Source organism: Eschrichtius robustus, chromosome 3 (assembly GCF_028021215.1).
Source record: "Eschrichtius robustus isolate mEscRob2 chromosome 3, mEscRob2.pri, whole genome shotgun sequence".
Taxonomy (NCBI): Eukaryota; Metazoa; Chordata; class Mammalia; order Artiodactyla; family Eschrichtiidae; genus Eschrichtius; species Eschrichtius robustus.
In genome coordinates, this window is record NC_090826.1 from 99,574,919 (window position 1) to 99,602,912 (window position 27,994).

General features: G+C 38.1%; 1 protein-coding gene across 2 annotated transcripts in view; it reads right to left on the reverse strand.

Annotated features, from left to right (window-relative positions):
- Nucleotides 1-617: 617 nt before the first annotated feature.
- The window catches only part of LOC137761228 (monocarboxylate transporter 1-like), a 35,999-nt gene continuing 8,622 nt past the window's right edge, over nucleotides 618-27,994 (reverse strand). Inside the window, exons 1-5 of one of the 2 annotated variants that reach the window (XM_068538133.1) lie at nucleotides 11,125-11,164; nucleotides 10,641-10,666; nucleotides 9,954-10,097; nucleotides 6,031-6,897; nucleotides 618-2,214 (exon numbers count right to left, since the gene is read on the reverse strand). In XM_068538133.1, the coding sequence (XP_068394234.1) occupies nucleotides 1,961-2,214; nucleotides 6,031-6,897; nucleotides 9,954-10,097; nucleotides 10,641-10,662 (1,287 nt within the window). In that variant the 5' untranslated portion in view covers nucleotides 10,663-10,666; nucleotides 11,125-11,164 and the 3' untranslated portion in view covers nucleotides 618-1,960. Of the gene's footprint in view, nucleotides 2,215-6,030; nucleotides 6,898-9,953; nucleotides 10,098-10,640; nucleotides 10,667-11,124; nucleotides 11,386-27,994 lie in introns of those variants that run through there. The other variant, XM_068538132.1, reaches the window with a different exon arrangement.

Genomic DNA, 27,994 nt, shown 5'->3' on the forward strand with positions numbered 1-27,994 from the left:
TTAAATGTCAGGATTAAAAAATAAACCTTCTCGGGAATTCCCTGGCAGTCCAATGGTTAGGACTCCACACTTCTACTGCAGGGGACACGGGTTCAATCCCTGGTCAGGGAACTAAGATCCCACATGCCACGCAGCACAACCCCCCCCCCCAAAAAAAAACCTTCTCTAAAAATATACGGAGGACAGCACATGGAAAAATGGTCAACATCTTTATTGTTCAGGGAAATGTCACACACTACATACCAACTAGAGCGGGAAAGTTAAAAAGATCGGCAATGCCAAGTGCTGACAAGGATGTAGAACAGCTAGAATTTTCATACATCGCTAGTGGGATTACCAAATGGTATAGCCACTGAGACAATAGTTTGATAGTTTCTTACAAAGTTAAACATGCACTTGCCATATGACCCAGCAATTCCAATCCTAGGCATTTACCCAAGAGAAATGAAAGCATACGTCTGCACAGATCTCTATGTGAATGTTTATAGCATCTTTACTTAGAACAAAGCTCAAATGTCCAACTGGTGGATGGATATACAAATTATAGTACATCTATACAAAGAAATACTGCTCAGCAATAAAAAGCAATGAACTACTGAAAAATACAACAACCTGGATGAACCATAAAACATTATGCTATTGTGAAAGAAGCCAGACACAAAAGGCTACTCCCAACTGTTTTTACTCACAACACTTCTGACACCAAATGTGTGGGTTATTTCCACACCAACAACCATTTCGCCAACTCTCCAGACACCAACTGGGTGTCCTACAATTCAATTCAATTCTGACATAAAGTACCCAGAGTTAGTGTCAGATTCCACAGATTTAAAGGCTCAGTCTCACAAGACTGCCCTCACTTCAGATTCCAGTCTCAAGTCCCAGGTTGCCACCTGTACTTATGACCAACCAGCTATAAATTGGGAGTTCCCATGACTCCATCAAGTTTGATAATTTGCTAGAATGGATCACAGAACTCAGGGAACACTTTGCTTACGTTCACTGATTTATTATAAAGGATACAATTCAGAACAGCCAGATGGAAGAGATGCATAGGGTAAAATATGGTGGGGAGGAGTGGTAGGGAGCTTCCATGCCCTCTCTGGGCACACTACTCTCCCAGTACCTCAAAGTATTCACCAGCCAGGAAGCTCTCTGTAGTTTAGGGGGTTTTATTACATAGGCATGATTGATTATATCATTGGACATTAATAGTTGAACCCAACTTCCAGCCCCTCTCACCTTCTCAGAGGTCAAAGGATGGGGCTGAAAGTTCCAACCCTTTAATCATGCTTTGGCCTTTCTGGAGACTAGCCCCTATCCTGAAGTTAAGAAAGGGGTCTCCAGCCACCAGTCACCTAATTAGCACGCAAAAGATACTCTTATCACTCCAGAGATGCCAAGGCTTCTAGGAGCTGTATACCAGGAACTGAGGATAAAGACCATATATATACTATTGTGCCATAGTTACATACTATGTGATTCCATTTATTCCATTCTGGAAAAGACAAAACTATAGGGGACAGAAATCAGATCAGTGGCTGCCAGGGGCTATAGCTAAGGGGAGGGGATTAACTGCAAAAGAGCAGAAGGGAATTATTTTGGCTGTTTGAAATATTCTATATTAGTGTGGTAGTTATTTGACAAAATACCTGTGTCAAAATTCATTAAACTTTACTCTTATAAAAGGGATTTGTACAGTATTTAAGATATACCTTAATAAATATGACTTCAAATAAAAGGTATTTCCTTCTGTCACCTTTTGCAAATTCCTTGCCCCTAAAGGACGTGACATATCTATTATGACTGTTGTAAAGGAAGGAAATAAAAATTCTATCAATGAACACCTGGTATGACTTCCACACAAATGTCCACTGTCCACTGTGAGCACCAAGAGTAGAACACGATTCAGTAGAATTTTTCAGTATCTTTGGTCCAAAGCTTCTGTTTATCCCTGACTTCAGCCTGAAAATTTCTCCTCTTTGGGTTCTCCTTCTGTGCCTTTCAGTTCTGGAGATTCCGCACCTTTAATAACTTCTTTTGGTTCCATCTCTTTACTTTCCTTTTTCTGCTTCGCCTCTGCCTTCTGTTCTTTTGCCTCAAGTTGATAATGGATGCCCATGCCAATGCAGAGATAGATGCCTGCGACAATAAGGATTATGCCACATGCCCAGTATGTATATTTGTAGTCTCCGTGTATGTCACTGAGACGACCTAAGGATGTCCAAAAAAAAAAAAAGTTATGTGGGTAAACAATTATACCCTTTCCCAAATAAAGCTTAAGGATCCACTCAAAGAGCTCATAAATGACAAATTAGTCTAAATAGAAACTGCTCAAAATTATTTGATCTTTTGTTTATGATGTCAACTGATTTTGGATGGCCCTGCGTAGTCTGTTAACTTTAGCAACTTGAAAGTAATTAAATCTTGGCAAATTTGAATTGGGGAAGTCCTAGAGATCACCTAGAGTCAATCCTCTCAATATTCAATGGAAAAATTTGTTGCTCAAAAGAGGTTTAGTAGTCTTGCCCAAGGCCACAGAGCTAATTTCAGTCTCCCAGGCCAATGCACTTTCTCTGACATCAGCATTTCCCAAAGGGCGTTCCTGTGAACACTCATCCTCTGCTAACATTAACTAACAGCAACACCTTTCCACCATTCTAAGTGCTTAATCCTCACAACAGGAAGGTTCTATCATCATTCCCATTGTATAACAGAAAAACCAAAGTACAGAAACCTTAAGTAACTCGTCCAAGGTCACAAAGCTTGTAAATGAAACAGGTTGGCTTTCAACCCAGCAAGTCTGACTCTGAGGTCTGCACCATAATTTCTGTTCTACAGGATACTCCCTAATGTTTCCAAAGTCAAGTAAGTTTGGAAATGACACATAGTCTTTTCTATTAAAGGCTTTATGAGGTAAAGAAACTTATTTATGAGGTAAAGAAACTTATTTACTTTGGTGTTCCCAATCTTTTTTTGGCCATGAAATCCTTGTAATAATAAAATTTATTAGTATCTCAAACTAGTATTAAGAAATAAACTTTGGAGGGACTTCCCTGGTGGTCCAGTGGTTAAGAATCCACCTTCCAATGCAGGGGATGCGGGTTCGATCCCTGGTGAGGGAACTAAGATCCCACATGCCGCAGGGCAACTAAGTCTGCGCGCCACAACTACTGAGCCTGCACGCTCTAGAGCCCACGAGCCACAACTAGAGGGCTCGCGTGCTGCAACCACTGAGCCCACGTGCTCTGGAGCCCATGCCACACAACTAGGGCGCCCAAGAGCCACAGTGAAGATCCCGCGTGCCGCAACTAAGACCCAACGCAGCCAAATAAATAAATAAAAGAAATAAACTTTGGAAAATACTACCCATATAAAGGACATAATAACCAATTCAAATATGACTCCATATGGTTTTCCAATGCAGGGCATCACGCACTCAGCAATACTTACTGATTCTCTAAATATACACACGGCCCTGGGTCTGCTAGGTCCTGAGTTAAGGGTGAGCAAAGGAGGTAACGTCCACAGTTCAGTGGAGAAGAGAAATGTTAATCCAATAACTACACAGACTGTGACAAGTGCTACAAGGAAGGTTTGAAGGCAGAAAATAGGGGTTTTAGACCAGCAAGTAGGGTCAGAAAGGCTTTTCTTTTTTTAAAATTAAAAAAAAATTTTATTTTTGGCTGCATTGGGTCTTTGTTGCTGTGCGCAGGCTTTCTCTAGTTGCGGCGAGCAGGGGCTACTCTTGGCTGCAGTGCTTGGGCTTCTCATTGCGGTGGCTTCTCTTGTTGCGGAGCACGAGCTCTAGGCGTGTGGGCTTCATTAGTTGCGGCACGCGGGCTCAGTAGTTATGGCTCACGGGCTCTAGAGCGCAGGCTCAGTAGTTGTGGCACACGGGCTTAGTTGCTCCATGGCACCTGGGATCTTCCCGGACCAGGACCCGAACCTGTGTCCCCTGCATTGGAAGGCGGATTCTTAACCACTGCATCACCAGGGAAGCCCAGGAAGGCTTTTCTTAAAGTGTAAACTTAGCCAAGACTTACAGGAGGATAGGAGTTATCAAGGAGAAGGGTGATGGGAAAAGGCTCAGGGTAGAGAACAGCCAGTGCAAAGGCAGGTTGTAGGAGGAAGCACAGGGTGTGAGAGGAGAAGCACAGAGAGCAAACTGAGTAGTGGGAAATGAGGCTGGAGACACAGGTGGGCCAGGCCACGCAGGACCTAGTAGGCCACAGCAGGGAATCTGATCTTCACTGAGAATGTGGGAAGCAACTGGAGTGTTCTAAGAGACGAAGAACAGCTAGAGTGGATATGGGTATAGTTAGAAGGCTACTGATAGAAGATAGGAGATTTGGATAAAAGTGGTAGTTGTGATGGAGAGAAAACAGGCAGATTAGAAAGAGATTTAGGAAGCGAAAACGGACAGGATTTGGACTCTCCTTGGGTGTATATAGGGAGGACAGAGGGTGGACAGGTCAGTAGTGGATCTTCTGTTATGTATCCTTCCTTACTTCATAGCGCATAATCTCAAAAGCATGAGTCACATCCAGAAGTCCAAATTATTGTTGCATTCTGTATTAATAATAATTTTAAAATGTAAACCATTTAGCTTTTTTTTTTAACATCTTTATTGGGGTATAATTGCTTTACAGTGTTGTGTTAGTTTCTGCTGTATAACAAAGTGAATCAGCTATATGCATACGTATATCCCCATATCCCCTCCCTCTTGCATCTCCCTCCCACTGTCCCTATCCCACCCCTCTAGGTGGTCGCAAAGCACCAAGCTGATCTCCCTGTACTATGCAGCTGCTTCCCACTAGCTATCTATTTTACATTTGATAGTGTATATATGTCAATGCTACTCTCTCACTTCGTCCCAACTTACCCTTCCCCTCCCCGTGTCCTCAAGTCCATTCTCAACGTCTGTGTCTTTATTCCTGTCCTGCCCCTAGGTTCTTCAGAACCTTTTTTTTTTTTTTTTTTAATTTATTTATGGCTGTGTTGGGTCTCCGTTTCTGTGCGAGGGCATTCCCCAGTTGTGGCAAGCGGGGGCCACTCTTCATTGCGGTGCGGGGGTCTCTCACTATCGCGGCCTCTCTTGTTGCGGAGCACAGGCTCCAGACGCGCAGGCTCAGCAATTGTGGCCCACGGGCCCAGCCGCTCCGCGGCACGTGGGATCCTCCCAGACCAGGGCTCGAACCTGTGTGCATTAGCAGGCAGACTCCCAACCACTGCGCCACCAGGGAAGCCCCCTTTTTTTTTTTTTTTAGATTCTATATATATGCGTTAGCATACAGTATTTGTTTTTCTCTTTCTGACTTACTTCACTCTGTATGACAGACTCTAGGTCCATCCACCTCACTGCAAATAACTCAATTTCATTTCTTTTTATGGCTGAGTAATATTCCATTGTATATATGTGCCACATCTTCTCTATCCATTCACCATTTAGCATTCTTAAGAGAATAATACATCAAGTTTTATGGTCACTTACTAGCTGCGTGATCTTGGGCAAATTATTTCACTTTTAGAAGCCTCTATTTATTTATTTATAAAGCGGGAACAATAATTGTCCTGCATCACAGACTTGTAATATATGACAGAATATAGCAAACGACTAGGACAGTCCCTGGTATACTGTGAGCCCTCACCTGGTACCTATTGTTATTATTTTAAATATTACTGCTGAGATAAATTCCACAATTAAAAAGAAATCACCAACAGTATGTTAAAGGTGGTTATATATTTTTCTACAATAAACATGTTAGGTTTTTTATCAGGAAAAATTATTATACATACTTAAGTATGTAATAGTTTTTTATTCCTCTTTCAGCTTGATGATTCACTTTAATTCAGTTCTATTAAGTATTTGAGCAATTACGCTGTACCAAGCATTGTGCCAGCACTGAGGGTACAGAAGCGAAGAAAGACTATCAAGCAGCTCACTGATTTCTGCTTTCTATCACCTTCCTAATCTTCTCTGTCTGTTTTATGTTAATAGAACCATAGAAATAAGGAGACATACTATACCTAAAATCGGTGGCCCCAGGAGAATAGGACAGCATTCCACAATGGTCACCAATCCCACAGCACTGGAGAACCTCTGGGATCCAACGAGGTCCATCAGCGTTTCAAACAACACGGCGCCAAACCACCCAAAAGCAAATCCAAGGAATCCCGCATAAAGACAGAACCCTATATAGCTAGAGGATAAGGGTACTAGCGTATGACACACTCCATTTGCAATAATAGAAGCAGCAAAAAAATACTGAATTCGAGGTCTTATCCACTTTGTGTTGGCTACAAATCCCATAGAAGGTCTGGCTACCATGTCAACAAAAGCCAGAATGGAAAGAAGGAAGGCAGCCTTCTCACTAGAGTGATGTTGACTCTTGGCATAATTACTAAGAAAGACTAAAGGTGTAGCCAGCGCAAAAGACATTATCACATTCCCAGAGAGGTACAGCAGAAAGCCTCTGTGTTTGAATAGGGATAAGTCCAGAAGTTTGTTAACTGTTTGAAAAATGGATTGTTTCTCCTTTGGGGGGTTTCTGCCATTAACTTCTGTATTTGCATCACCTGCCCCCTTGTTTGCATCATATTTTCCAGCTTCCTGAAGGGATTCTTTAGACTTCTCTTTCCCTGCAGTTGTTGGCTTGGGCCCTATTGGTCTCATCAGGGCTCCAGCCACACAGCAGTTTAGTAGGATGCCTCCAAGAATTAGGAAGCTTCCTCTCCAGCCAAAGGCAGCAAAAAGAGCCTGGTTGAGGGGGGCCAGGGCGGAGAGGAACACAGGGCTGCCTGCCATGGCTAGTCCATTTGCTAATGGTCGCCTCTTGTAGAAATACTTGCCAATCATGGTCAGAGCTGGATTCAAGTTGAAGGCAAGCCCAAGACCTGGCGAGAGGGGAAAAAAGAATCACATACTCCAATAAATGTCAGAAACATATTTGGAATTAATTAACTAGGCAAAGAAATGAAGTGGAAAGAGGTCAAAATCATGAGAGGCTATTATAACTAGTAGGTCATTAAGTGGACTGTTATCAAATAAATACAGACATAAAGTCTCTTTATGCAGCAAATACTAGATTTATAATATAAAAAATTTGTATATATATGTGTATATATATGTATATATTTTTTGGCCGCACCACGTGGCATGCAGGATCTTAGTTCCCCGACCAGGGATCGAACCCAGGCCCCTTGCAGTGGAAGTACAGAGTCTTAACCCTGGACCACCAGGAAGTCCCTAAAAAATGTATATTTTAAAAAATAATTCTTTTTCCTTTAGCAACAAAAAGAACAATAAATGTAAGATCCTTTGTCTAATTTCATAATTTTAGCTTTCCTGAGGAATAGGGAATTGAAAGCAAAAAGGAGAGAGGATAAATCTTATAAATTCAGAAAGCAAGATAGGAGAAGGGGCAGAAGGAAGGGAAACAAGAGAGAGGGAGGGGGAGGGAGAGAGAGAAAAAATGTTTTTGGATAGTAAAACACAACATTGGCAAGATGCTAACACTACCTTAGTAAATCCATTAATTTAATGAAATTTCTATGAAAATTTCAATGTGTTTTATTTTTCAAATGAGGTAAAATGACTCTAAAATACACCCGAAGAACAAATGCATTAGAAATATTGGAAAAGGATAAATAATTGGTGGGCCTACCCTAACAGATATATAAATATATTGTACAGCTATGGTAATTAAAATAGTGTGGCACTTATTCAAAATTAGAAAAACTGATTACTAAAAGTGGGCAGAAAGTCCAGAAACAGAACCAAAAGATACATTTGAATTAATAGGGAAAGAATGGATTTTCCAGCTAATGGGGCTGGGACAGTAACTATCCCAGTAACCTCTTAAATGGTCTCCCAATCTTGCTTCCCTACTAGGTAAACCAGGTTAGGATGCTTGCCCATTTCAATCTCTCTAATGACTGCCCATCCATAACTTTTCACTCTGGATTAAGAGGTCCCATGATTTGGCCCTAACCTACCTCCCTGCCCTCATCTCAGTCTATTCTTACTTGTGCTACGTGTAACTGTTCTTCTAGATTTTCACAAAGCCTTCTCCTAGTTTTCATTCAGATCTCAACTTAAAATCACCACCTCTGAGAAGCCTTCCCTTTAGGGACAGTTCAATCTTTCTCTATCAACATTCTGTTTTAAGTCTTTGCAAAGCAGTTATTACTACCCAATATTTTTCTTATTTATTCATTTATTTGTTGGTCTGCTTATTGTCTGCTTCCCTCCACTAAACAGTGGGAATCTTGCCTGTCATGTTGGCTCTCCCCACAGAGCTTGGACCAGTGCCTGGCATATAGTTAGGGACTCAATAAATATTTGTTGAGTGAATTAATAAATGAAATAATGAACAGGCTGAATAATCACATGGGAACAAATAAAGTTCTATTCCTTCCTTATGTTATTCAAATAATCCAGATGAGTTAAAATAGTTAAATGTTTAAAAATTTAATTAATATAGTAAAAGTATAGATCCAAAAAGATAATACCCATTATTGGCATTATCTCAGGTCCTGCAGGTGGGACTGTAAATTATTATAACATTTCCAAAAGAGTATTTGGCCAATGGTATCAAAACCCTTTTTCCCCAGTAATTGCTCTTCTACAAATTTATCCAAAGGAAATTATCATTTTCACAAAGATGCATACAGAAGCACTATCATGCAAATACTGTTTATTAAGAGTGAAAATATAAACAATCTAAATGTCCTTCAATTAGAGGATGGTGAAATAAATTATGGTATATCCATCTATCCCATGAAAAAATAATCGCTGCTAAAGTATATTTACTGAGATGGAGAAACTATGTATAATACATAATGTATTATTAAGTGAAAAAATTGGTTACAAACATTATACATAATCTCATCCCTTTAAAAAAATTTTTTAACTTTATTGGAGTATAGTTGATTTACAGTGCTGTGTTAGTTTCAGGTATACAGCAAAGTGATTCAGTCATACATATACATACATTCATTCTCCTTTAGATTCTTTTCTCTTATAGGTTATCACAGAATATTGAGTATAGAGTTCCCTGTGCTATAAGTAGGTACTCGTTGGTTATCTATCTTATATATAGTAGTGTGTGTATGTTCATCCCAAGCTCCTGATTTATACCACCCCCACTTTTCCCCTTTGGTAACCATAAGTTTGTTTTCGATATCTGTAAGTCTGTTTCTGTTTAGTAAATAAGTTCATTTGTATCATTTTAAAAAATTAGATTCCACATATGAGTGATATCATATGATATTTGTCTTTCTCTGTTTGACTTCACTAATCTCATCCCTTTTTGTTCTAAAAATTCTATGTGTGCATAGAAAAATGAGTGGATATGGCATCAAAATATTAATGGTAGTTTTCTCTGAAATGTAGAGCTATGGGTGTCGATTGTATTTATATTCAGCAATTTTATTTTCTTAATTTAGTTATTAGAAAGGGGGGTTTCCTCATGCATGCCCTTTATCCCTTGAAAATGTATCTGTCTTTTCTATCAGAAACTGCTTTATATCTGACATTCTCTCTTTCTCTAATTTGAGCCAATTCCTTCTTGGGTAGAATGGGAAATGAGTGGGAATAGCTAATGACCTCCCTTTCAACAACTTTTTACCTATCACCACTATCTTCTTTCTTAAGACAAAAAAAGAAAGAAAAGAAAAGAAAGAAAGAGAGGGAGGGAGAGAAGAAAGAAAGGACGAAAGGAAAGAAGCTCTTTCAATTTATTCATTCAATAAAAATAATCACCCATTAAGTGCCAGAACTTTCTTTAAAGACTTGCTTTTTTTAAATTAACATATCAACAGCTCTAAAAAATAGTGACCTAGTAATTTTTCTAACAAAGAACTTTCATTTTTCAAAAGAATTGGCAAATTAATGCTATAAATAGTCCACACAAAAATTAATGCTTGAAAATACATTAGTAGCAACTCACCTGCAATGACTCCGACACACAAGTAAAGTTCCTGCACAGTGGTACAGAAAGAAGCCGCAATCAAGCCACAGCCTGACAAGCAGCCGCCAACAATCATAACTGGACGACTGCCATATTTATTCACCAGGATACTGCTGATAGGACCTAGGAGAGAACAAACAGCTTAGTCATACAGAGGAGAAGCCCAGCCCTCATCCACACCTGCATATGACATTACCAACATGACAGGATGCCACCCCAGAAAATAAACAGATAAAACAGAAGACAGTGGTTAGGAATATTACTTTCTATCTTTATTTCGGAGTCACAGGTTTGTGTAATGGAATACATATAGTATTGATTGTACATTTTCTATATACCTAGGACATATTAGATGGGTTTTAACTAAAGTATGCAAGACCATAATCTAATCATTTTAAGGCAGAAGAGGCTGCGAATACCCTGATTATAGGTGTTTACAGGATTCTTCATGTATCTAGGATATTATCCACATATATGTAGCAAGTTTGCTCTGTTTTAAATTTTTAGATGGTCATCTAGAGCAAACACACATGAACGAAGAGATTTATGAGCAAGTCTGATCAAACTTCTGACTTAAGGGCATATTTACAAACTAGCTAAAATGTATTGTTTCTCACAGAAAACAACAACACAACCAAAACAGAACTACAAAACAAGAATGCCTACCATCACCACTTTTCTTCAACATTATACTGGAGGTCCGAGCCAGCAGTAAGACAGGGGGGAAAAAGGAGTAAGGAAATGAAGAAACCAAACTATCAGTATTTGCAGAAGATTTGTCTATCAAAAATTTTTGACAAAAAATCTACCAATAAACTATTGGAAATAACAAGAGTTTAGCAAGCTTACAGGATATATGATTAAAATACAAACATCAATTACCTTTCTATACCCAGCAGCAAATACAAAACACATTTTTAAAGAAAGTTATCCTTTATAATGACACCATTTTATAAGTGACCTAACAGAGCACACAGCTGCTATGTAGATTTTATTGTTAAAGACAATGAAAAACATGACTCTAATCACATAACTCCAAGAACTAACATTTCAAATATCTCACTGATAAAGGCATCAAGAACAAAAAGCACTTACTACAGAGCTTTTGTCTACCCATTGAAAGTTAAAAGAGCAGGTCATGAGTACTTACCTCCACCATACATGACAGCAAACGCGATGGAAGATAACCATGACACTTCGCTGGTGCTGGCTTTAAATATTTCTTCAATTTCTTTGTAAAATACAGTAATAGATTTGCCAAACGCACAAGAGAAGCCAATGGAAATGAAAGCTCCAACAACCACTGCCCACCCCCAGCCTCCATCTGGGGGCGTGTATCCAACTGGACCTCCGTTTGATGGTGGCATTGTAAGTAAAGATGAATTCTAAAATGCAGTTCAAATCCAAATATCTAAAGGGTATGAAATTAAAATAGTACATAACAAGTAGGTCAATAACAAAGCACTCCCATAAAATCCCTTACATTTATTAAATAAATAAAGGCATATAGCAATTTTCTAAATAAAAGGTGATTTCAAACATTAGATTCTCATTTAACGGGCTGGAAAGTTAGCTCAGTAAAGTTGGGTTTTCGTCTAGCTGCTTAGATTTAAGGTATTTTTTTAACTAATATGTGACTAGAAAGATTCCTAAACGATGGCTGACCAATACTGTTTAAACCTGCAAAATGAACCCTGATATCAGAGACTAATAGTTTTTTTTTTTTTTTTTAACTTTTGAGTTTATTTATTTATGGCTGTGTTGGGTCTTCGTTTCTGTGCGAGGGCTTTCTCTAGTTGTGGCAAGCGGGGGCCACTCTTCATCGCGGTGCGCGGGCCTCTCATTATCGTGGCCTCTCTTGTTGCAGAGCACAGGCTCCAGACGCGCAGGCTCAGCAACTGTGGCTCACGGGCCCAGTTGCTCCGCGTCACGTGGGATCTTCCCAGACCGGGGCTCGAACCCGCGTCCCCTGCACTGGCAGGCAGACTCTCAACCACTGCGCCACCAGGGAAGCCCAAACTAGTAGTTTTAAACCAAAGATTTCCCCTTTTCTTCTTAAGCCCCAGCATTAGTGAAAAACATAGTTAGAAAATGAAATACAATGTGATTATGAATTACTAGCAGGTGGGAGAAGTTGAGAGCTAAAAGGTTTACCAGTCTACTTTAGAGAAATTAAGTTCTCCTTTGATTTACTTAAACCAGCTTCTATTTTATGTCAAAATAAACCTTCCAACAATATGTTATCATACTCATTCTGGCCACCCTAACATTACCTGGAGTGATGTAGTACAGTATTAATACTGTACAGGTCAACAATGACAATAATATATTTTACTCTTCCTTATTCTTTAATACAAATCCTACCTTCCTATCCATAGAAATCAACTTTTAAATAGCTCACCTTCTAACTAATCTAAACACTTCAAATATAATTTAGAAAGTGATCCTGTAGTGATTTTAAAAAAAAACAACTCTTACGAAGAGTTCTGCTTAAGAAGCGAAAAGACTAGGTTTTTTTTTTTTTTTTTTAATTTATTTATTTATTTTTGGCTGTGTTGGGTCTTCGTTTCTGTGCGAGGGCTTTCTCTAGTTGCGGCGAGCGGGGGCCACTCTTCATCGCGGTGCGCAGGCCTCTCACTATCGCGGCCTCTCTTGTTGCGGAGCACAGGCTCCAGACGTGCAGGCTCAGTAGTTGTGGCTCACGGGTTTAGTTGCTCCGTGGCATGTGGGATCTTCCCAGACCAGGGCTCGAACCCGTGTCGACTGCATTGGCAGGCAGATTCTTAACCACTGCACCACCAGGGAAGCCCCAAGACTAGGTTTTTTAAATAAAACTTTTATAGAAGTAAAGTTTCTAAAAGCTTTATAAAATTATAAAATTCCCAGGGTTTGCACAACTTTTGTTAGATTTATTCCAAGGTAGCTTTCATTACTCTTGTAGATGGTAATTAAAAAAAAATCATTTTCTGTTAGTTGCTGGTGTATAAAGACACAATTGATTTGTTTAAATAATAGCTTTACTGAGATATAATTCACATATCATAAAATTCACCCTTTTAAAGTTTGTATTTCAGTGGTTTTCAGTATATTCACAAAACTGTACAACTATCATCACTAATATCAGAACATTTTCATTACCCCAGAAAGAAATCCTGTACCCATTAGCAATTAATTTTATTCCTGAATATTATTTTTGATGATATTATAAATTGAACTGTTTTCTTAATTTTACTTTTGGATTTTTCATTGCTCGTGTCTAGAAATACAATTGATTTTTGTATGTTAATTTTTTTAAAGTAGTATTTAATTAATTAATTAATTAATTAATTAATTGTTTTTGGCTGTGTTGGGTCTTCATTGTTGCATGCGGGCTTTCTCTAGTTGCGGTGAGCAGGGGCTACTCTTCGTTGTGGTGCACGGGCTTCTCATTGCGGTGGCTTCTCTTGCTGCTGAGGACGGGCTCTAGGCATGTGGGCTTCAGTAGTTGTGGTGCGTGGACTCTAGTTGTGGCTCGTGGGCTCTAGAGTGCAGGCTCAGTAGTTGTGGTGCACGGGCTCAGTTTTTCCATGGCACATGGGATCTTCCCAGACCCAGGGCTCGAACCTGTGTCCCCTGTATTGGCAGGCAGATTCTTAACCACTGCGCCACCAGGGAAGTCCCTGTATGTTAATTTTGCAGCCTGCAAATTTGCTGAACTCATTTATCAGTTCTAATAGACTTATGTATATATATGTATATATGTGTGTGGATCCCTTAGGATCTTCTATTTACAAAATCATGTCATCTGTGATAGTTTTACATCTTCCTTTCATTGCCTAATTTCCTTGGGTAAAACCTCCAGTACATGTGGTGAAAGTGGACATCCTTGTCTTATTTCTGACCTTACAGGGAAGTTTTCAGCATTTTACCATTAAGTATGATGTTACCTGTGGGTTTTTGTAGATGCCCTTTATTAAGTTTGAGAAGCTTCCTTCTATTCCTAGTTGTTGAGTATTTTTATCGTGAAGGATATTGGATTGTAGCAAATTGTTTATGTGTCTATGAAGATGATCTTGTGGTTTGGGGCCTTTATTCTATTAATATGGTATGGTTTGACTGATTTTTATATGTTGAACCATTTATGAATTCCTTCACTCCTGAGGTAAGTCCCAATTTGTCATGATATATTTCCCATTTTATGTTGTTGGATTCTGTTTGCTCATATTTTGTTGAGGATTTTTACGTCCATATTTACCAGGGATAATGGTTTGCAGTTTTCTTCTCTTGTGATGTCTGTCTGGTTTTGGTAACAGGGTAATACTGGCTTCAAAGAACAAGCTGGGAAGTGTTCCCTCCTCTTTTGTTTTTTGGAAGAACTTGTAAAAGAGTGGTGTTAGTTCTTTAAATGTTTCATAGAATTCACCAGTGAAGCCATCTGGGCTTCAGGTTTTCTTTATGGGTAGTTTTTTGATGATTATGTCAATCTTTGTCTATATCTTCTTGAGTCATTTGATAGTTTGTGCCTTTCTAGAAATATGTTCATTTCATTTAGGTTATCTAATTTGTTGGTCTGCAATTGTTCATAGTATTCCTTTGTAATCCCTTTTTATTTCTATAAGGTTAGTAGTGATACATGAAGAGTTTAACCAACAGTACAATTAGAGGGAACAGGCCCCACAAAATTGACCTCACTTCTAACACCAATTGCAAATTTAGGCAGCGGGGGTCAGGGGGTGCAGAGCGGGGTGGTTTCCAAAACAGTTTTAGCAATTCAACAGGACTCACAGAATTCACTGAAAGCTATTATATTCACGATTTATTACAGGGAAAGGACACAGGTTGAAATTAGCCACAGGAAGAGATGCACAGAGTTTGGGAGAGGTTCAAGTGTGGAGCTTTTGATCATACTCTTTCCATGGGGTCATGGATAGCATTACCTTCTCCCACTTACAATGTGTGACAATATAGAGTACCACCAACCAGGGAAACTCACCTAAGCTTTTGGTGTCTAGAATTTAGTAGGGCTTGATCACATACTGCTCACGTGAGTGCTGACCTTTAGTCTCCAGCCCTTACTAGAGCCCTTACCAGGGGCTAATACTTTAGTCTCCAGTTCTTGTGGAGATTGGAAATAAGAAAATATAGCTAAAGTGCCCAGCAAACAAAGACACTCCTATCAGGCAGGACTTTTCAGAGGACTAGACATCATATCCCAGTAGCCAAGGACAAAGGCCAAACCTCTCTATTGGTAAGGTTAATTCTTCACTATACATAATGTATCTTCTTCCAGTTCTGATTTTAGTAATTTGAGTTCTCTATCTTTTCTTGGTTAGTCTAGCTAAAAGTTTGTCAAATTTATTGATTTTTTCAAAGAACCAAACTTTTGGTTTTATTGATTTTCTCTATTGTTTTTGTACTTTCTAGTTCATTTATTTCTGTTCTAATCTTCATTATTTCCTTCCCTCTATTAACTTTGCATTTAATTTACCCTTTTTTTCTTGTTACTTATGGTAAAAGTTTCAGTTATTATTATTATTTTTTAAGAGACTTCTTCCCAACAGGATGGAAATTAAATTAAATTAAATTTTATTTTAATTTATTTATTTTTGGTTGTGCTGGGTCTTCGTTGCTGCATGTGGGCCTTCTCTAGTTGCATCGAGCGGGGGCTACTCTTCGTTGTGGTGCATGGGCTTCTCATTGTGGTGGCTTCTCTTGCTGCGGAGCACGGGCTGTAGGCATGCGGGCTTCAGTAGTTGTGGCACGTGTGCTCAGTAGTTGTGGCATGTGGGCTCTAGAGAGCAGGCTCAGTAGTTGTAGCGCACAGGCTTAGTTGCTCCGCAGCATGTGGGATCTTCCCGGACCAGGGATCAAACCTATGTCCCCTGCATTGGCAGGTGGATTCTTAACCACTGTGCCACCAGAGAAGTCCCAAAAGTTTCAGTTATTGATTTCAGATTTTTTTCTTTTTAAATATAGATGTACACAGCTATAAATTTCCTGCTAGGCATTGTTTTAGCTGTATTCCAGAAATTTTGGTATTTTGTAATTTGTTTTCATTCATCTCAGTGTGTTTTCTAATTGACTTTATAATTTATTCTTTGAACCATTGGTTTAGGAATGTGTTGTTAATTTCCACATATTTGCTCATTTGCCAAATTTTCTTTTGTTGTTCATTTCTGATTTTACTTCATTATGATCAGAGAACATACTCAGTCCTTTCAAATGTACTGAGACTTGTTTTATGGCCTAATAGATGGTCTATCCTGGAAAATGTTCCATGTGTACTTGAGAAGAATGTGTATTCTGCTGTTGTTGGGTAAAATGTTCTATGGATGTTTGTTAGATTTATTTGGTTTATACTTGGTACATACTTGGTTGTTCAAGTCTTCTATTTCCTGGTTGATTTTCTGCCTAGTTATTTTATTGAAGTTCTGTTGAAATCTTCAGCTATTGTTATTGAATTGTCTATTTCTCTCTTTATTTCCATCAGTTTTGGCTTCATCTATTTTGGGTCTCTGTGGTTAGATGTATGTATGTTTATAATTGTTATGTCTTCATAATGGATTGACCTTTTATCATTATAAAATGTCTTTGTGTCTAAAAACAATTTTGTCTTTTTTTTTTAATTTTTTTTTTTTTTAATTTTTATTTTTGGCTGTGTTGGGCCTTCGTTTCTGTGTGAGGGCTTTCTCCAGTTGCGGTGAGTGGGGGCCACTCTTCATCGCGGTGCGCGGGCCTCTCACTATCGCGGCCTCTCTTGTTGCGGAGCAGAGGCTCCAGACACTCAGGCTCAGTAGTTGTGGCTCACGGGCCCAGTTGCTCCGCGGCATGTGGGATCTTCCGGGACCAGGGCTCGAACCCATGTCCCCTGCATTGGCAGGCAGATTCTCAACCACTGCGCCACCAGGTAAGCCCACAATTTTGTCTTAAAGTCTATTTGGCCTAGGTTTCTTTGGTTACTGTCTGCATGGCATATTTTTTTTTCATCTGTATACTCTAAAGCAGTTTGTGTCTTTGAATCTATAATGTGCCTCTTGTAGACAGCATAGGGTTGGATCCAATTTGCCAGTCACTGTTTTTTGATTGAAGTGTTTAATCTATTTACATTTAATTTAATTACTGATAAGGTAGGACTTAGGTCTGCTGTTTTACTATTTGTTTTCTCTGTCTTATGTCTTTTTTGTTTTTCTATGTCTCCATCACTGCCTTCTTTTATGTTAAATAGATATTTTTGGTGTGCCCCTTTAATTACCTCGTTGTTTCTTTTACTATGTTTTTTGTTATTTTCTTAGTGGTTGTCCTGTGGATTACAATTAACATCTTAACTTAAAACAGTCTAGTATAGTTTAATACCAATTTAATTGCAATAGTATACAAAAACTTTGCTCCTGTACAGTCTCCCCCTTCACACTATTGTCTTACAAATTACATCTTTATATACTATAAGCCCATTAAAAATTGTATAATTATTGCTTTTAAATCAGGTAGAAGGGAAAAAAAGTGTTTACAAAGAAAAAAATACATTCATACTGTCTTATTGTATATTTACCTATGTAGTTACCTTTACTGGTGTTCTTTATTTTTTCCCATGTGGATTCAAGTTACTGTGTAGTGTCCTTTCAATTCAGCCTGAAGGACACTCTTTGGTATTTCTTGTAGGGAAGGCCTGCTGGCAACAAATTCTCTCAGTTTTTATCTGGGAATGTCTTAATCTCCCCTTCATTTTGAAGGATAATTTTGCTGGATATAGAATTCTGGGTTGACAGTCTTTTTCTTTCAGCACTTTGGGTATTGTCCCATTGCTTTCTGGCTTCTATGGTCTCTAAAGAAAAATCAGCTGTTACTCTTATTGAGTATACTTGGTTTGTGATAAGTTGCTTCTCTCTTGTTGCTTTCAAGATTCTCTCTTTGTCTTTGTCTCTGAGGTTCTATTTATTTTTCATTCATTTTTCTTTTTTTCCCTTAGATTTGATAATCTCAATTGACCTATATTCAGGTTTACTGATTCTTCTGCCAGCTCAAGTCTGCTTTTGAGCCCCTCTTACAAATTTTTCATTCAGTTATTGTACTTTTCAGCTCCAGAATTTCTATTTGTCTCTTTTTTTTTTGTAATAACTATCTCTTATAAATATTCTCTATTTGGTGAGACACTGTTCTCATAATTTCTTTTAGTTCTTTAGACATGGTTTTAATTCTTTGAAAAAATTTATAATACCTAAATTAAAGCCTTTGTCTAGTAAGTCCAATGTCTAGGCTTCCTTGGGGATAGTTTCTATTAAATGACTTTTCTCTCTGTGTATAGACCATACTTTCCAGTTTCTTTGTGTGTCACATAGTTTGTTGTTTTTGTTGTTGTTGTTGAAAACTGGACATTTAAAATAATATGATGTGGCTGCACCCCAATGTTCATTGCAGCACTATTTACAATAGCCAGGACATGGAAGCAACCTAAATGTCCATCAACAGAGGAATGGATAAAGAAGATGTGGTACATATATGCAATGGAATATTACTCAGCCATAAGAAGGAACGAAATTGGGTCATTTGTAGAGACGTGGATGGACCTAGAGACTGTCATACAGAGTAAGTCAGAAGAGAAAAACAAATGTCATATATTAACACATATATGTGGAATCTAGAAAAATGGTATAGATGATCTTATTTGCAAAACAGAAATAGAGACACAGACGTAGAGAACAAATGTATGGACACCAAGGGAGGAAGCGGGGGTGGGATGAATTGGGAGATTGGGATTGACATATATACACTATTGAAACTATGTATAAAATAGGTAACTCATGAAAACCTACTGTGTAGCTCAGGGAACTCTACTCAGTGCTCTGTGGTGACCTAAAAGGGAAGGAAATCCAAAAAGGAGCGGATATATGTATACGCATAGCTGATTCACTTTGCTGTACAGTAGAAACTAACACAACATTGTAAAGCAACTATACTCCAATAAAAATAAATTAAAAAAAATAATAATACGATGTGGCAACTGTGGAAATCAGATTCCCTCCCTCCCCAGGGCTAGTTGTTATTGCTATTGGTTGTTCATGTTGATACTACTCCTATTGCCTTTTGTTTGTTTAATGAATTTCCTAAATAAATTCTGTGAAGTTTGTATTTTTTGTCATATGTGGCTATTGAAATCTTGCTTGGTTAGCTTAGTGATCAGCCAATGATTGGACAAAAATTTCCTTAAAATGCCTTGAATCAGTATATCTCCCAGGCTTCACCAAAGGGTATTATGTGTATGTTCAGGCATGCTTTCAATTTTCCAGCAGGCAGCTTACACTTCTGCCTTAGCTTTCAATTCCTGCTTGTATAGAGCTTCAAGTTCAGTCAGAGGAGGGAGATTCAGGCCTTCTCAGGTATTTCCTGAGCATGGGCACAGTGTGCACATGTGCATGACCTTCTAGCATCCTGGGAATATGTCAGAGCTTTTCAAAGCCCTCTATGGACATCTCACTTCCTAGCTTTTGCTTTGAAGTGTTTGGTCAGCTTTTTGTTTGCCCCAATTGTTTTTCCAACTCAGGCAGCTGAGATTTCAAATAATTGCCCCGATTGTTTTCAACAAATGTCCTGGGGAAAAAGCTGTTTGCACTGAGCAAGCTCTGAATCAGGTCAAAGAAAGACAAGCCCTGTGAGTGGGGGTTTCGAGGAAACTGCCAGACATGTTGAATAATGATAATTCTCTAAGAATGAGGCTTTTTTGAAGGTTCCAAACCATTCTGCCCCCACCAGTGGTTACTACACTGCTGATTTTCATGGCTCCTATGATCGTGAGGTTTTTTGTTTCAATTCTACTAGAGTTGGGGAGATGAGAACTGGAATAGATCATGTTAAAACACCACAAATCAGACTTTCCTGGTGGCGCAGTGGTTAAGAATCTGCCTGCCAATGCAGGGGACACGGGTTCGAGCCCTGGTCCAGGAAGATCCCACATGCTATGGGGCAACTAAGCCCGTGCACCACAACTACTGAGCCTGCACTCTATAGAGTCCTTGAGCCACAACTACTGAGCCCACGTGCCTAGAGCCCATGCTCTGCAACGAAAAGTAGCCCCCGCTCACCGCAACTAGAGAAAGCCCGTGTGCAGCAACAAAGACCCAATGTGCCAAAAATAAAATATAAGTTAATTAATTAATTAAAAAAAAACCCACCACAAATCTTGCTGTTCTGAGATTCAGTTGTTTCTTGAATATATTCTCTTTGGATTATTGCAAGCCTCTGGTTAATTTTGAGTTTTGAAAAGTTGATTTTTTTTTTTTTTTTACCAATGTTCTTATTGCTCTTATGAAAGAGCAGAATTTCAGAGGACCTTACTTCACCATTCCAGAAGTACCACTACAATTGATTTTTGTATACAGTAGTCCCCCTTTATCTGCAGTTTTGCTTTCTGCAGTTTCAGTTACCCATGGTCAACTGTGGTCTGAAAATATTAAGTGGAAAATTCCAGAAATAAACAATTTATAAGTTTAAATTGCATGCTGTGTTGAGAAGCATGATAAATCTCACACCATCCCACTCCTTCCTGCCTGGGACGTGCATCATTCCTGTGCCAGCGTATCCATGTTGTATATGCTACCAGCTCATTAGCCACTTAGTAGCTGTCTCAGTTTTCAGATCGATTTTCATGGTATCGCAGTGCTTGTGCTGAAGTAACCCTCATTTTACTTAATAAGTTAAATAATGTATATAGTGTTTCATCATCAAGAAAAGTATTTACTCCAGAGTTTGGCAGATACATTATCAGATTTAGGAAGTTTTATTCTTAGTTCATTAAGAATTTATTTTAAATCCATTGACCATTGAATTCAGGTTTTGTTTTTTGTTTTTTTTCATAATACCTTCACAAGGCATTTCTTCTTTCATCTGTACAAGTAGTGAGTAACATTTATAGATCTTTTACATGTTAAACCACCCTTGAATTCCTAGAATATGCCCAACTTGGTCACAATATACATCTTTTTAATACATTTCTAAGTTAAATTTGTTAATATTTTGTTTGGATTTTTTGAAATGTGTCCATAAAGTATTTGGAAATATAATTTTCCTTTCTCATATTGTCCTTTTCTGATTTCAGTCATAAAGTGAGTTAGGAGATGTTCTCTTTTTTCCTCCTCTCAGGAGAGATTATATAAGACTAGAATGATCTAGTCTTTGTAAGTTTGGTAGAATTTACTGGTAATACTATTTGGGCACTTTATTTTCTTTTTGGAAGATTTCATGTCATCTCCTTCAATTTTCTTAACAATTATAGGTCTATTCATTCCTTCTATTGCATTTTGAGTCTGTCTTTTTAGGGTATTTTTCTATAGCTTCTTCCATTTTGTCAAAGTTTTCAAATTACTGGCATAGAATTTTTATATTTTAATCTCTTTATGGGTATAGGTATATCCTCTTTATCATTGATATTTGTGCCTTCTTTCCCCCCCCCCCCCCCTTTAATCTCAGGAATTTATCTATCTTATAAGTTTTCTTCAAAGAACATTTTCACAAGAACCTCTCTGTCCTGAACAGGTTTTTCCTCCAATTGCAGGGCTTGGCCCTATACTTGTGCTAGTATATTTAGTTATATCACCCCCTAGATGTTTTCTAATTGTTGAATATATTGTTCAGTGTTTAATACATTGGACCCTTAAAGCTGTCCATTTATCTTTATTTCAAAAATCTGAACATATGGCCAGCATATACTTGATTGATGGTAAAATTTAAATGTTAATAGCATACCCATAAAAAAGAACATTCTCAGTTTTATCTATATTTTATGATACTTTCCCCTTATTTCATTGATTTCCGTTACTACTTTTTATCATCATTTGTATTCCTACATATTTGGAATTTATTCTATTCCTTTTCAAACATAAGATGGCTACTTAGCTGATTAATTTTTAGCCCTAAATTTTTTCTAATATGAGCATTTAAGACTACAAATTTCCCTCTATTTATCACCTTTACTGCATACTATGTAGTTTTATATACAGTATTTTTACTATTGTTTGTTCTAAGTGTTTTAAAAATTTCCATTGTGCCTTCTTCTTTGACCCAGAGCTATTCAGGGGTTTTTAACTCTCCAAAGGAAATCTTTTGTTTGACTTTATTGACTTATACTTAACAACACTGTGGTAAGATGACAAGGTTGGTACAATTCAATTTTTTGATATTTTATAAGACTGGCATTTATGGGCTGGTACATTAATTTTTGAAAATATTTCATGTATGCTTGAAAAGAATATACATTTTCTAGCTGTTGGGTTGAATTATTTATTTGTTGAATCAAAGTTTTGTTTTTTCAAATCTTCTAAATCTTTACTAGTTTTCTATTTTCTGCTTCATCTATCAATAACTGAAGAGAAGTATGTTGAAATCTCCTAATGACGATGTGTTTCTCAATTTTTCCATGTTGTTCTTTTGGTAATGCTTATGAACTTAGGTGGTTGATCTTAATCTCTGAGAAACTTGAAGGCCTAAACTGAGGGCACTTTCTTCCAGAAAAAAAATTTGCATCTCCCAGAAGCTAGGAATGCTATGGACCTGGATGATTTTAGCCAGGATTCCTGGCGTAATGTGGGAGCTAAGGTTAGTTTTCCTTTGCTGCTGATCCCAGGCTTACCTCCCAATTACTAGCCCAAGTATGCAAGGCATAGCACAAAGTAAACTAAATTCAAATATCTGAGTGACTTCAGTTTACTAAAAGCAATAAAAATTGAAATATGGTTCCTGCTCCCAAAGAATTTATAATTTAGTGGCAGATAACGGAAGCTATTACCATTATAGATACTATTTTTTAATTATCTATTTTGTGCTAGATACTTTCACCAGGCTTATATGACAAGCTTCTTGTGTCCTTGCCTGGACATTAATTTCTTCATTCATTGTTCAAATTGTTGAAAATGCACTCTCAAGTGCTTTCTTTTTTATCTTCTCTCTGGATTGTCTTCCTTTCTTGCAGGCCATTCACTCCTTTTCAGTTTGATTGTTACTCCATTTCTTCTGCCTATTTTGTTAATCAGGTTGGCAAGTGACCAAAAACTTAACTCAATCTGACTTGACCAAAAAGAAGATGTTTTTGGCTCATGTAACCAAGAAATCTAAGGCAGTGGTTCTGGCACAGCTTGATACAAGGACCAAATGATCTGGTCAGGGGTATTTCCTTATTTGTGGTTCTACTTTCTTCTGTGTTGATTTCACTTTCAAGTAGGTCCTCAACTCACTGAGGCAAGAAGACTGCCAGTAACTCCAAGCCTACATACTTTCCATAAAATCCCAGCTTCGTTCCAGGCCACAGAAGTCCCAGAATGTTCACTTTGGCAACATAATTAGCTTTAAGTAAATACTTGGTTTGGTCAGGTCTAATCACTGTGTGAGCCTTGACTGGCTGGATCTATTTCATATGCCTAATTCTGAAGCCTGGGGTCCAGTCACAGAACAGACAGACTGGAAAGCCAGAGTTTTTAAATGCTACAAAGGCCTATATAATTTATCCTAACTTCATCTCCTACCTTTGTCCCTCCTGGCTTATACCACTCCTGCTATACTGGCCTTCTTACTATCTTTAAGGATGTCAAGCACACTTGCCCTTCAGGGTTTCTGAATTTACGGTTATCACTGCCTAGAATTTTGTTAACCCAGATATCACTTCAATTAAATCTTTGTTCAAATGTTCCCATATCAGGGAGCCTTTTCTGGATCATCCTAGATCAATCCTAGATCAACCTCCCACTTCCCACTCCTTACCTTGCTTTGTTTTTCTCCATGGTACCTATCTAAAAGAATATATAAAATAACAGCAAATACTCATATAGTGCTTTCTATGCAGCAGGCATTAGATTAAGCACTTTACTTTATTAATTTAATGCTCTAACAACCCTATGAAGTAAGTACTATTACTACTCCCAATTTAGAGTTGAGCAAACGGAGAACAGAAAGGTTAAGAAACTTATTCAGGACATGGCAGAGCTGGGATTCAAACGTAATCAGAATGGCTCCCAAGTTTGTGCTTTTAACTACTAGACCACATTACCTCTTATTGTTGTCAGTCTCTCCACACCAAAAAATAAGCTGCATGAAAACAGGGACTTTTTATAGTGATATATCTCTAGACCTTTGGCATGTAATAATAGATACTCAACAAATATTTGATGAACAAATAAAAGATGCCAATATAGCCAGAAGGGAAAATGGATCCTTAAACATGTACTACACACAGGCTGCCCTAAATTAACACTGCAAACTGAGAGCTTATCTGTTCCAGTGGTTTCCTTATCATCTATGTGATGACTCAATTGCATAGTTCCAGCTAGCCAGTCCAGAATCTGGGGGTCATCCTTCTCTCATTTGCCCTCATGTCCCATATCTAATCAATCTGAATAGCTCTGTATTTATCTTCCTCTCCACCCTCACAGCCACTGTACCTTAGATCAGGTCACCAATCTCTCATGGGTTAATGCAATAGCCTCCTAACTGGTTTCCCTACTTTCCACCTTTTGGTCTCCCCTTTTCATTCTCCACACTGCAGTCCAAGTGATCTTCTGAAAGTAAAGCCTGGTCATTTTGCTCTTTTTCTTAAAATTCTTCTATGGCTCCAGATATATCACCCTCTGAATAATTTATCAAAGCATTCAAAACCTGTTCTAATCTCACCATTGTTTGCCTCTTCAACTTTATCTCTTCCTGATTTCCATCACACACTATGCTCCAGCCTTAATGGAGTACTTGAACTTCTTCAAAGTGCCATCCTCTCTCATCCTCTGCCTTTTGCACGTTTCTGTTCCTTGTGCCTAGTTCTGGCTCTCCCATCACTTGGCTAACTGCTATTTGTCTTTCAGGTCTCATTTTTCCTGAACTGCCAGGGGCAGGCTTGTCATCTCTGCTATGTGCACCCATAGGACCCCAGTCTTACTTCTATCATAACACCTACATTGTAGTATAATTTGTTTGCCCGGCTCTCCCATTAAACTGTGTATGCTCTTGTGAGCAGACACCATATCTACTGTGTTCAATGATATACTTCTAGAATAGGTTCTGGCAGATACCAGGCAAATATATTATTTGGAAAATTAAATGAAGCCCCATTTAATTGGTGAAGATGTGCCTAAAGTTGTTAAACAGTAGAGCCCATATCCAAATTCAAGTGAGTCTGGTTCCAAAACACATGTACTTTAATGTACAGACCATTTTTAAAAGAGGAAAGATAAAAATTCTTCTGGATCGCTGGGTTGATAAAATTATTTTATTTGTAATGCTACTTACATATATACATATTAGATATAGTAATACTAAACAAAAGCACTACAAACATTAATTTATAATTATATAATTGTAATTTATAATTATAAATTAATGCTGTGATCAGATTAGTGCTGTCATAGTGAATATGCTTATCCTATTATATACTTTTTCTCTAAACTAATATTGAATTTGTTTTTACATAGTTTAGAGTATGCCATAAAATCATCTGGTCTACATTTGTATAAACCCATCATTTAAATATTAAGTATTCATCCATATTCTTCACTAGCCTGCATCATTAAATCCATACTATTTGGTACCTGTATTAATTTTAATCAAATACAAATGCAAAGTACTTTCCTTTCAAAACAATGGTCATCCACAATATCCAGAAAATACTTAATCTATTTTAGATTGTCAAGTAAAAACAAATACAAGATACGAAAAATTCTCCTACAGAACTAGTTATCCCTAATAATATGTACACATGAACACAAATATCTAAGACATATTTTGTAATCTCATTTAAACAGATACACACACACCCCCCAAGGCAATGCCACCACAAAAAGCAGGAGCCTGGGCAAACTTTTCAGACTCCTCCTGTTCCTCCAGAAGGATCTGAGACTTCTTCAACAATGTTCCTTAAGAGGCTCTGGCCTTGTTCCAAACTTCCCCAGGGTCTCCTGGTCAGATAAACAGGACTGGGATATGACCACGGCCAGCAAGTTCCACTAGGATAGTCCTGTTTACGGGAGCTCAGACACAATCAGATTGTTTCAAGTCCTTTAAAGTGATTTGGCACAAATAGCCCAGATATCTCCTCCTCACATTTACAACTTTCTAAGTAGCTGCTCAAGCCCAGAAATTGATGGAATCAAATCAGAACATGAAAGCACCATTACTCTATGGCCTGGTAGCAATTACAGATTCATCTCCTTCAGAGATTTCCGTTTATTTTGACTGTTCATCAGAACGGGTAAGATTATACCATGAAATTGTTAGAAATACAATTTTCCGCCCATTCCCATTCACTGACGGAGACAAACAAGGATAAGTGAAAGTCCTCGAGTGAGTACAGGACATATAGTAAATTTCACCTGCAGAAGAGATATGATTGATGTAAGAGCCACTTCAAAGTTTCCCCAATGCCACTGGGCCCTCATCTCCCAAAGCATGATTCATCCTTGGTAAAGGTCTCTGTTGGTCCTGGTTGGTTCTGATGCAGGAATTTGGTCCCTAGCTTAGTTTCTGTTTTTGCTCAGGAAAATACTGTCACATCCCATAATGTCCTTTGCCTGGGGCCTTTTAGATAGAGCTACCAAATTAATTCTCTTCCACAACTACAGGCTTTTTATAAGAATCACATTTGGAATCACAAGGACTTACTGTATAGCATAGGGAACTATATTCAGTATCTTGTAATAACCTATAATGGAAAAGAATCTGAAAAAGTATATATATATATATTTATACATATATACACACACACATACACACAGTATATGAATCACTTTGCTATAGACCTGAAACACAATATTGAAAATCAACTATACTTCAATAAGAAATTTTTTAAAAATGATGGAGAAGGGGATTTGCATAAAATGAGTCAGTTAAATAAGTCCTGAGGCATCCAGTCTCATCTTAGGAGAGCTCATTCTAAATTCAGGGTACATATGAAACTGAGGATTTGCAAAATAATTCCATAAAACTATACCACCATCTGAAAATGAAGACTACCTGTCCCAGAGCATTTCACCTACGTATGCTGAAGGTAGGATAATAAAAATATCTCCAAGATTTCTAAAATTTCCATTTGAGTTAATAGAAGCTATAACAACTCAGTTCAAAGGAAACAATCTGGGTTCTGAGGTTAAATAGAAATGCTCCATGGCATGAATTTCACAAATTTTTTTCTGAATTAAGAGTAAAAAAAAATTAAAGGTTAATTAATCTCAGAATATTTACACTTAAATTTACATACATACTCCGTTATACCAGAGCTGTTTGATGCAGTAAGGTTCAGTTGGAACAGCTAATGTAATACTTGTTGAATGTGATTAAGCTTTGAGCTTAATTGCCAGTTATGATTTCTTACAATTTCTTTTATTTATTTATTTGTTTGTTTGTTTATTTATATATTTTTGGCCATGCCACTTGGCTTACGGGATCTCAGTTCCCTGACCAGTGATTGAACCCGGGCCACAGCAGTGAAAGTGTCGAGTCCTAACCACTAGACCACCAGGGAACTCCCACAATTTGCTTTTTTTTTTTTTAAATTAATTAATTAATTTATTTTTATTTATTTATGGCTGTGTTGGGTCCCCGCCTCCGTGCGAGGGCCCTCCCCAGCTGCGGCAAGCGGGGGCCACTCCTCATTGCGGTGCGCGGGCCTCTGACTACTGCGGCCTCTCTTGTTGCGCAGCACAGGCTCCAGACGCGCAGGCTCAGCAATTGCGGCTCACGGGCCCAGTTGCTCCGCGGCACGTGGGATCTTCCCAGACCAGGGCACGAACCCGCGTCCCCTGCATTGGCAGGCAGACTCCCAACCACTGCGCCACCAGGGAAGCCCCACAATTTGCCTTTTAAGGTCACAATTTTTGGTCACCAAGAACTGTTTCATCAGTTTTAATAATAACACTGTCTTGTATTAAAAACTTTATTCCACAGTGTCAAAATTAAATTTAAAACTGCAAGTATCTTCAGGAAGAAAAAGATTCAGAGAGAAGAAGAAAGGGAATAAAATACGAGCATTCAAAAGAAAAATTATGGATAAAAAAATTCAAAACCTAGACGTGGACTCA